The 11,692-nt window shown below is 36.0% G+C and overlaps 1 protein-coding gene across 2 annotated transcripts in view; it reads right to left on the bottom strand.

The window, feature by feature from the left end:
• Nucleotides 1–215: 215 nt before the first annotated feature.
• The window catches only part of LOC145617613 (DNA polymerase eta-like), a 33,394-nt gene continuing 21,917 nt past the window's right edge, over nt 216–11,692 (bottom strand). The window contains exons 12-15 of one of the 2 annotated variants that reach the window (XM_081672331.1): nt 2,327–2,453; nt 2,101–2,228; nt 1,206–1,314; nt 216–755 (exon numbers count right to left, since the gene is read on the bottom strand). In XM_081672331.1, coding sequence (XP_081528457.1) covers nt 544–755; nt 1,206–1,314; nt 2,101–2,228; nt 2,327–2,453 — 576 coding nt within the window. In that variant the 3' untranslated portion in view covers nt 216–543. The remainder of the gene's footprint in view (nt 756–1,205; nt 1,315–2,100; nt 2,229–2,326; nt 2,454–11,692) is intronic. The other variant, XM_081672330.1, reaches the window with a different exon arrangement.

The following is an 11,692-nucleotide window of genomic DNA, read 5'->3' as shown; positions in this document are numbered from 1 at the left end:
ATACTCTCTCTTTATTTTATTTTTTTATTTTTTTTTTATTTTTTTTTTAATTTACTTACAACACATCCTTTAGAAACAATTTTAGGTGAGTGATACAACACCAGAAAAAGGGAAGGATTAGTTACCAAGTGTAAAACCATTTTGATTAATAAGCCCATTTCAATTGCATAATTTTGACTTCAAAGTGTGTGCTGCAAGGCTATGAAGTATATACCTTTCCCTGATATGAATTCAGAGCAAGAGTAACCTTTCTATCAATAATTTACAATTTCAAATTCAAATGTTTAGATCATTGATCAAAACTCTTAAGCTATATGCTTATATGTGCCACTTCAGTGACTAGAGAAAGTGTAAAATATCTCCTTGGTCGCCTATATGTTTTGATTTATTTACACAGTGAGAGTCTCAAATTAGCCAAGTACGATTAGGGCTACAATACCTGCAGTAAAATTATTTAACAACATCAACAAGCCATTTTTGTTTACCGAAACAAGATACAGTATCTCTCACTCAAACCTACCAAGAGTCGATAAAAAATGCATCTTACTGGCTTGAGTCTTTGGACGGTAAAAAGTAAGAAGTAATATTACTACGCTTGGCAGAATGGCGCTGCTTCAAAGGTCGCATCCAGCCCCGAAGTTCTTCCTGGATATCTGCAGGCAACTCCTCTACAATGGTTGGATCAATTTCATCTACGCCATAGCTCCAATTTTTTCTTTCTACAGCATTCTCAGTATTTTGAAGCATATTGCCACCTAAAATTAATTGAGTATAGCATTACTTTCACTGTTGATTAGAGCAAGCTAATACAAAGTTCATACTACAAAACTGGATTTTCAATCCCTCTTTCAGAGACCAGAGCGTGACACAAAAGAACATAACCAAACTGTTCAGGTGAAGGACAGAATATCTAGATAGGTGTTAAGGTGATTAACATAATGCCTTTTCATTACTTAGTAACTCTCAAGAAATCTACAGCCTTCATTAGATTGAAATCTACAGATATGTATTGTCATGGACAGAATTCATTAGTTGGTAACTCTCAAAAAATCTATAGCCTTTTTTAACCTAACAATATGAGCTGCTGAAATATCAACAGAGTACAATACTAGGACACGCACACTCTAAAAGACCCCCATAGAGATGAATACATTAACAAAATTTGGTGAATCAAGTAATGACTCACATGTTATGTATGAAAATACCTGAACACGTTGGCATATGGATTGTCTGGAGTGTCCCATTCGGTTCATGCTTCAACTGAGAGCAAGAATGTTCAGGTCTCTTCAGAAATTTCAAGATTGAAGGTGTCCCCTGGTTCAAAGAGCAAAAACAAAGCTTCAGAGCCTTGAGATAACAGCGAGGATTAAAGAGATAAACAATCAGTTAACAATGTTACACTAATGAAAAACAGGATACGAGTACATGAAAAAAGTACTAGGGGTCCTAAAAAATTATTATGAATTAAAATCACAGCAAATACACTCAGATTCAGTCAACTTAAAAGTCCCAAGAGCACACGACTTAAATTACGTCTTATAACACAGCTCTATCCCTCAACGGCACAAGTAAACAGCTAGGCTAATTTTTACCATTCCCAGCACCCAGGAAATGAACTGATATCCTTTTAACATTATGATTTCTTACCAACCAGAAAGATATATAAAAAAAATAAAAATAATAATAAAAAAAAAGGTAGGCATACACCCTAATCCTCTTGAAAATGGCATAGCAGATCAGAAAGTACTCCAACATGTAGACTTCTGCCATATCATATACGAAGTATAAAAGTAAAGGAAGACAGCCATGTAATATAGGAAAATTAGGGGAATCTTGACTGAGGGAAGAAAATCACAATAAATTATGAGCAGCCAAACAGAGCTTTAAAAAGAAGTCTTCCCCCCCTGACCATGGTATATTTCAAATGATATAAAGGTGGTAATCAGAGATGATCAGCTGCAGAAATGACAAAGTTATTTTCACTTCATCAAACATAGCATCTTCGTCAGAAGCTCAGATAAAATAATAATAAATGAGCCACTATTAAGCACTATCAAATAATCAAAACTTACATAAATAATTAAAGCAACTCAGTTGTACCTTGGCTTTTGATTTTTTCACTTCTTGATCCCATAGTTTTGGACCAGGAATAGCCAAGAAAGTAGGATCTTTATCATGAAACTTGTAATGTGGCCCATCTTGAACAATGTCACTGCAATTACTGCTTCCTGTGTAGCAACCCAGCATATTATATTAAATAAGAGGGAGAGAAGCAACTGTTATCAATGAAGTAAGTACAAGCACCAATCTAGAGAGCTGAGACAACCTTTCCTGTCTGATTGCAATGATCTGTCAGCAGTTACTTGGTCTAAAGAGTAGGGCTGAGTTGCCGGGTCCAGCAATGTGCAGGATGTCGTGGCTTTTTCTAACAATGAGAAGGAAGTAGCTTGTCCCTGGAAGATTCTATAACTATTTTAGCATTTTGATGAACATTAGAAAAGAAATAAGATAGATGAATACACACAAGTCAAGCAGATAATTTATGGTATAATTAGTAACTTCCACAGTTTTTGGTAATAAATCTTAAATCTTATATAATGTATAATTCTATTATTATTTTTTTTTTTAATTTGGCTTTAATAAGATTAATCTAGTAATTCCTGTGAATTTTGCCCTTTGTATTACTTTGTACATTTCATTATTTCAGCCTCCTTTAGTTTTGCTTGTACGTATGTGCTTTTGGGCAAACAATGCTGCTTTGACATGCCAAGGGAGAAACTCGAAGAAATAAGAGCTGGCCAGGTTCATCTGAGCAAAGTGGAGATGAGATTAAATCGCATTGGACGGTTTATTGGTGGGGACATATTTTAATCTTGAGCCAAACCTTTTCAATTGGAAACCCTTGCATCATAAGAACGCCAACCAACGTATTCAAAAAACAAATTATGACCCATAAAAGGCTAGTAAACAAATCCAAAAACTTAACCAACTCTGACTCGTGAGCAAGAAAGCACCTCAATACATGCTTTTTCCAAAAATAGGTAATGAACAATTAACAAGCCAACATGCACTGCAGTAGCATGTGGTAAAAGAGGCAGAAACATATTTGAAGAGGCCGTTACTGGTAAGGACACATCGGCTTTCAGACAAGACAGTCAACATTTCCTGAGAGCAAGTGGGCCCTCTTGAGATTTGATGCGGATTTCAATCCAAATTAGCAAGAGGTTCAAAATGAAGCTTTGTGAAATAATGACAAATTTAAGAAACTTTGTTACTGAAATTTAAAGGATAGAACTCTAATTCTAGCAAGAATAGAGGGTGTCTTCCTAGTCGAAACAAGTAACTTGTTTATTAACAATCAAACAAGCAACTCTCAAAGAACTCATTTCCATAACAACACAATCTCTAAAATATTAAAGACATATGTGGCCTTGAATAGGAATTACAAACTTGAAGATAAGTAAATAACAGAAATTCTAAGATGATAAGAAAACAAATAAGATTCCTAAAACAACAACTAAAATTACTAAAGTACACAAATTTTATCCTAAAAACAAATCTCAAAATTAGAGAGTTCTAATACGCTTGAACACAAAAAACCCATTCCAAGTAGAATAATAAAATTATGCAAGCTAAAATACTATGATAAGGGAGGAAGCTCGAAGCTCCTCTAATGGCGGAAATGGGTTTAGAGAGAGAAAGAAGAGAGAGAAATTAGGGAAGAAAAGAGTTTGTTATTAATTGCTCAACTAACTCACACTTATTACATGACTTATATTGTTAGTGGAATTACACGTCATCATCCACTACCAACTAACTCTAATTAGCTAAATTCAGCTAATACAACTAAAATTCCCGCGCAAAACAGCTAATTAAATCCTTAAATTATCATCTCATATCATAGCTTTCTCCCTCAAAAAGACTTGACCTCAAGTCTAAGGAATAACAAAATCTGGAAAATTATGCTCAAACTGTTCAGCTAGCTACCAAGTTGAACATGAGGAATATGAAACAACATCATGAAAATTATGCTTCAAAAGCTGGAAAACCCTCCCATTGTACCAAATAATGAACATGAAATCTATTCTGGAACTTTACCATTTTTCTGTCCAATATAGCAGCTAGCTTAATTGTGTCAGAACCAACTTCAAAACCTTGGAACACAGGAGGAATATGAGAAATCAAGGGCAATGTTCCTCGAAACAGCTTAAGTTGAGAAACATGAAACACATCATGAATCTTAGCATCTGCAGGAAGCTTAAGCTTGTATGCCACTTTCCCTATCACAACAGCCACCTGGAAGGGACCAATGGACCATAAAACTGATAGGATAGCTTCTGATGCTTGCAACTTCAACCAATCCCAGTCACCAACTAAGAAAGATCTCTCAGCTTTGAGCTTTCATCCTGTTCTTAGCCTTTTCCAAATGTAATTTCAAGTCTGCAATCACATTTTCTCTCCTTTGTAAGCTTTTGTCTAGCTCATCATTTCTTACTTCACCAGCCAAGTAAGGTAAATGTAAGGGTGGGGGTTGATTATATACCACCTCATACGGAGTTAACTAAATGGAAGTATAAAAATGGGTGTTATACCACCATTCAGCTAAAGATAACCACTTATGCCACTCTTGAGGCATACACCTTAGATAAGCTTCCAAGCATCTGTTAACTACCACAGTATAACAGTTAACAGTTCTGTACCAGGTAAGGTAAACAAACTTTTTCAGAATTGACTCAAAAACATTAAGTCCCTATCACTAACAATGGATCTAGGCCACCCATCCAACTCAAAACATTGTCAAGGTAATATGACTTCCTTTCCAGCAGACTTAGGAAGTCATGTAATGAAGTCCATAGATATATCCAGCCAGACTTCCTCAGGAGTTGGTAAAGGAAAAAGGCTGCAGATGTATCATATTTTGCAGCTTGACACATAGTGCACTTTCTCACAAAAGAGCTCACATCTCTGGTCAAACCTCTCCAAAAACAAACTTTTGACCCTTCTCAGAGTCAATTCCCTCCCACAATGTCCACTCTCAGGAGATTTGTGGTGCCCGGGATCGGCTTAGGCTGGCTAGCCTTCTATCTGCAAATCTGCTAACCGACCGACGGATACAAGACAAAATCTTATGTCTCAATTGATCATCAGAACCCACTACTATCTTTCCCTTCCTTCTTAGAAGAGTACAACCCATTGAAATCCTGCAACCAAACTACCATTCTGCAGTCTGAATGATAGCAGCATAATTGTCATCCAACTTAACTTGAGGCAATTAAGGACCCCAAATTAGAATCCAAAACTGTCACTGTGAACCTTGTAGCTTAAGCATCTGCTGCAACATTCTTCTTCATACACTTACACTGTATTTCATAATCAAAACCCATCAATTTTGATAACCAAAATTATTGGAATGGAGTAGAGATTTTCTGCTGCAGCAACCATTTAAGACTTTTCTGATTTGTCTTAATGACAAAGTGAATTCCTACCATATATTGCTCCCATTTCTAAACTGCAAAAACAATGGCAAGCAACTCTTTATCATAAACAGAAAGCTTTTGCCACTTAGGACCCAAAACCTTGCTAATATAAGCTAATGGATGCCCTTCCTACATTAACACTCCTCCAATGCCACTCTTGGAAGCATTTGTTTCCAAGATAAATTGCTGATTAAAATCTGGACTTAGCTTGAGCAATTCAAATGCATTTTGAGCTTCAGCATTCCAATTATACCCATTTTTCTTCAATTGATTAGGCAAGGGCTTACTCGACACAGCATACCCCTTTACAAACTTCTGGCCTAAGTTCCTTGACATTAGATGGAACACGCCAACTACTGACTGCAGCAACTTTCTTAAGATTTGTCTCCACACCATTCTCGGTAATATAGTGGCCCAAGTATTCCACCCAATGTTACATGGAACGCGGGACGTTCCGGAACTTGGCACGGGTACGGGAACGTGGAACGTAGCCTTTAGAGTTCCCGGAACGTATGGTTATTTGTTTTAATAGAGCTTTGTAATTATAATTTTAAGATTGATACTCCACTATTTACCATAAATTAATTATACATTAAAAAAAAAAAGATAAAGCTGGAATTTGCATGTAATGTATTGCTAATTCCCATGCATACAGCTGTAGGCCCTGTATCACAGTACAAAAAAAGTTACTGTGTAGACAATTAAAAAAGAAAAAATAGATAGGAAGCGAAGGGGACATTGGGACATAGGGATCCACAATCTTTATTGACTTGTTTTCTTATCACTTTATCAGTTATCAGTCTTGTCACTCTTCCATTCCACGATTCTTCATCTACTTCCTCCATTGATAAAACCTTCAAAGTCTTTAAAACTTTCAATTATACCCGAAATTATAAACAAATGACAACCCAATTGAAACTCTTAGACTGCGATTTCGATCGTACTACATTTGTGTTCTCCGTCGTCAACGAACCAGATCGCGAACGACCGCGAACTGGAACGCGTCAATACCGCGTTTGGGTACGGACGTTCCGGTACGGGGAGCGCATTATCATCCCGCGTTCCGGGTAACATTGGTTCCACCCTATTAGTAGCAAAGATACATTTTCTTTCCTTAACAAACATGCAATTGTCTTTCATCAAAGCAAACACCTCACCTAGATGTTGCCAGTGATCACTCAAAGACTTGCTATAAACAAGGATATCACCAAAAATACCAACACACATCTTCTCAAAAGTGGCCTAAACACATGATTCATCCAATCTTGAAAGGATGCAGGAGCATTAGTCAAACCAAAAGGCATGAAAAAAACTCATAATGGCTTGTATGAGTCTTAAAGGCTATTTTAAACACATCACCAGGAGACACCCTCATTTGATGATATCGAACTCTTAAATCTAACTTAGTAAAGAGCTTAGCACCAGCTAATTCATCAATTAACTCATCTATAATTGGAATTGGGAATTTATTCTTGACAATTATATTATTCAGCTCTTCAAGTTCCATCCTTCTTTCCTACTAAGACTACAGGTGAGGCAAAAGGGCTAGAACTGTTTTGTATAATCCCTTTATCTAGTATTTATTGCACCAGCTGTTCAATAATATCCCTTTGTCTAAGAGGAACCCTGTAACCAAAGGTATAGAGTGATCAAACACTCCCCTCTCATGTGGTAAAGCAGTAGGGTCTTCAAACACCATACTAAACTGCTACTTAAGATTAGACAATTCTGGAAAATAAGATAAGTCAGACCTGCCTTGCTCCCTATCATGATTAACCCTAAACATTTGCATAAGAAACAACTGTGCTGCTGATTCAAAAAGTTTTCCAAATTACCCCTTCTTAGAAGGAATTCCTTTCAGCACAAACTTCACATTTTTCAAATAAACTCCATTCTCAATTGTTGAAAATCCAAATAGATAAGACCCACCATATCACAACTCCCTATAGAAATCAACAAAACATCTGCATCAAACATATGACACTGCATCTCCCAAGAAAACCCTTTACCCATAGACTGAGAAGGAATATGAGGGAATCTGATCCAATTTACACCCTAATTTTGTTGCTAAATTCACATCAACAAAATTGTGAGTACTTCCAGAGTCAATAAGGAAATGAAAATCCTTACCATTCACCACCCCTTTCACTCTCATATTCTGAAATGACTCCTCAAGGTCTGACTCCAATTCCTCCAATTTTATCTCATACTCACCGGGGATTTCAACTATAAAAAGTTGTGGTTTCTTGAATTGGCACCTATGTTATCTATAGGCTGGTCACAATAGTAACAAAGGCCTTTAACTATCTTCTCAGCATCAAAAGGGATGTGTCTGTAATTCTTAAAAGTTTGTGATGACCGAGGTAAAGAAGATGGCTTAAGTTGTGGTGTAGGCAGCAAAGGCGGCAAAGTACTAGAAGGTAAAGATTTTGCAGTGAATTTGGTTGGCTTAAAGTTTAGATTAATAGAAGACAATGACTCTCCCTGTAATCTAGCATATTCTAGTGCCTGAGCAATAGTAGAAGGTTTAAAAGCTCTAACAAAAGGCTTAACAACTGGTGTCAATCCCCTTACAAAGCTTTCTAATATGTATGCATCGGTAGAATATGATTATCCATTAACATAACAGACCTCAAGTTCCAAAGGCATCAATATAATCCTCAATTGAACCAAGCTGATGAAGTCTATAAAATTGTTCAACAACATCTATTGCAGAACTATCCTTAATCGAACATCCAACTCTCAGCTTTATGAAAAGAAGCTTAATCAACCTTTTTTTGTTCATCAGCTGAAATACTTACAAAATTTCTTTACCCAAATTCGTGGATTATTACCATTAAATTTAGGAAACTCCAATTTAGGGTTCATACCTAAGGTCCTGGTGGAATTGGACCTAGGACCTATTTAAACTGTTGGATGAAGATGAAGTAGGAGAAGATGGTTCAGAAGGAGTTAAAGAAGCAATCGAAAACATCTTCAGCATTTCATCAAATTTTTGATCGAATCGAGAATTCTGATTAGCAATTCGCTGCTCCGCGGAGGCGCTGGAATCACTCGTTAAAGAAGAACTGTAAGCACTGGATAAGGGAGGAAGCTCGAACATGACTTAGAGAGAGAAAGAACAAAGAGAAATTGGGGAAGAAAAAAGTTTGTTATTAATTGCTCAACTAACTCACACATATGACATGACTTTTATTGTTAGTGGAATAACACGTCATCATCCACTACCAACTAACTCTAATTAGCGAAATTCAGCTAATACAACTAAAATTCCCGCCCAAAATAGCTAATTAAATCCTTAAACTATCATCCCATATCATACTAAGATAAAAAAATTAAAGAACTATCACAAAATTTGGTGAACCTTCTAGAATCTTTTGACAATTTTCAAAAAAGTTCCAATTATGAGTCATGAAAGGAAGCATTAACTGTGGAACACATAAATCATGGATGCTCCCGCATCAAGGGTCATTCTATATAAAGTTACTAGGGCTTCAACACAAAGTTGGATTTTGGGCATTAAAAGAGTCATTCCAAATTGTTCAATGAAGAAGTAATCTTATTAATTTGATCAAAGGGATCATTCCAAATAAAGTTATTAGGCTTCATCGGAATTTAATTTCGGCAATGCTAGTTTAAGAGTATAATTTTTTTCCCCGTTGTTATTTTTTAACTCCTTTCATACTAAAATAGTTCAAATACTTCCTTTATCTACCTGTCCTGATTTAGGCTAAAACTTCCTACTTGGGAAATACCCCTCTACTCCCTCCATCCCAATTTAATTATCACAATTCCTTTTATGGCATGGATCTACTGAAAGATTATTAGCTCTCCTCCCAATACCAAAAGTAAGGGTCTAACTCCCTCTCTCATTCAACTAAAAAAAAAAAAAAAAACCACTATTTCCCATCACATTTACTATTATATTGAGATATAATGGATAAGTCAACAACTACCTATTACCACAAACTGGTAGACTGGAGAGAAAATAATATTTTATCACATATGTCTTTCACTACTAAAAGTTAGGGGCCCACTTTTGCTTAAATTAAAAATTAGAGGCCCACTTTTCTTTCAACAAAAAAAAGTTAAGGGCCAACTTTCATTAATATTGAATAAAAAGTCTCACTACACACTACCTTCTATCACATCAACTTTCCTATTGATCGTTTTTTATAATGGCCTTGTTTGGCAATTGGTTATCGATTGTTTGCTTGATTAGGTTTTACCAAGAGAATAATTGATTACTTTTGTTAATCGTTTGACTATTGCTAGTTTACGAACATGTTTGATAAAATTAGATGTCAACTAATGGTTGTGGCTACACAAAATGATCCTTAAGGAAATACCCTTAAGGTATTGGCTTTCCTATGGGTTTTACCCTTCAAGTTTGGAATTCTAAATGGTGGCCCAGGTCCAATTAGTAATCATATGGTACCTTTTTATCTAGATGTTAAAGGCTTTGTTATTTTTCATTTTATAGCCACCCTAAGTCACAAAAACCACATCCAAAACCCTAAACTGCCAAAACCACCAACCACTACTATCAGCTCCTTAAACCACCTTTACACATTTAAACCACCACTATCACAACTATCATCTCCTATCACCTCATGAAACCACCACTAAACGATGATATTTCCCTATACCATCACAACCACCATCCATAAATAACTATTGTTAAAGAAAAGGCAACCATAATTAACAATAGAAATAACAAAAACAATAAAATTCTTTTATAATGCAATGTATGGTTATGGAATTCCGGGGGGGGGGGGGGGGGGTGAATGGTTTTCTTATTTTAACTAGCCATTTTTAGTCATTTAGAAATCATATAAACGTAAAATCCAATGTTTGTGATACTATCCCAAATTAGGGTGTGTGGGTTGTGTGTGTTAGTTTAAGTGTATTTTTATCATTTTAGTAAAAAAATTTACAACATGTTAAGAGATACAAACATTTGTAATTTTGTTTGTCATAGTTTTATTAGAAAAAAATAATAAAAAACTAATGACCTTTGACAGGTCTCAATAAAAAAAAATGACCTTTTAAACATACTTAGATAATACAAGCATTCCGATATCCACTTTAAATAGGTTGTGACTTTAGGGTAACCTAGTTAACAAGTTAAGTGTGACGAGAATTAACAATTCAAAATTCATTTATTTTTTTTACAATTTTATTCATTAATTTTTCTTAAAAAAAAAAAAAAAAATCAACTAACCTAATAACCCTTGATTAACCCTTTTAACCCATGACACATTGACACACAAACCTTGAAAAAAGGTTGGTTAAAAAGGTTGGTTAAGCTTTGGGGATCATTTTAGAAATTAAGAATCAAATTTAAAGCCAAAATTGGCCAAACAATACCTTAACAAATCCCTCGATTTCCATGGAAACGAATCGTCTCAATTTGCATGCCGAAAATATTGTTCGTGTTAAAATACTGAAGGCCTTCCTTTATTTCCTATATCTTTAGCATTTGATAACTATTAATTACTATATTAATATATACCAACCTTCAATTAGTGATGAGTGGCATTTATGCCACTCTCTTATCCTTTCCTTTAAGGATTTTTCCCCTCATTTGGCACTTGTTTGAGCCTTTTTCAAGCACTTTGTCTTAGTTTGCTATGCTTTGTTCCCTTTTGTGTTTTCCCCTTTTTTTCCTTTGTTTTTGCTTTGCTTTATCGCTTTCCCTCTCTACTATACTTATGTTTGTGTACGAGTGTTTGAGTAGGTTGAATGGAGTGCTCGTGTGATCTTGCTCGAGGCTTAGTCCACCCTTTGGAGTGCATTGGAATAGCGGAAGAAAGGAGCATGGATTTGGAAAAGAGCTCGGAGCATTTGTGAGGAGCGGCCGCTCACCATAGAGGAGAGCCCACTCCATTTACTCTTTTGATGCCCTGTTTTCCAGACTTATGGAGCGTCCGCTCCACACCTGGAGCGCCCGCTCCTGTCTGGGAGAGCGCCCGCTCAACTAAGGCGGCTATTTTGATTAACACCCTCTAGAGTGTTCGCTCCCCCTCGACGGAGAGGCCGCTCTCCTGGGTATTTCCGTGCATTTCTAATCTTTCTTTAGAATAATCTGAGGGGCATATAAATACCCCTAAGATTATGAGATGATTATGTACATTTTAGCCCTAGTTTAGAGAGAGAAACACCATTAGTTTTTATTTTGTAGAGAGAGAAAGTGTGGATTTCTTCATTGATGA

The sequence above is a fragment of the Chenopodium album genome, chromosome 26 (assembly GCF_948465745.1).
Source record: "Chenopodium album chromosome 26, dcCheAlbu1.1, whole genome shotgun sequence".
NCBI classification, from domain to species: Eukaryota; Viridiplantae; Streptophyta; class Magnoliopsida; order Caryophyllales; family Amaranthaceae; genus Chenopodium; species Chenopodium album.
The sequence above is the reverse complement of the archived record's forward strand: the minus strand, read 5'-3'. Positions and strand labels throughout refer to the sequence as shown.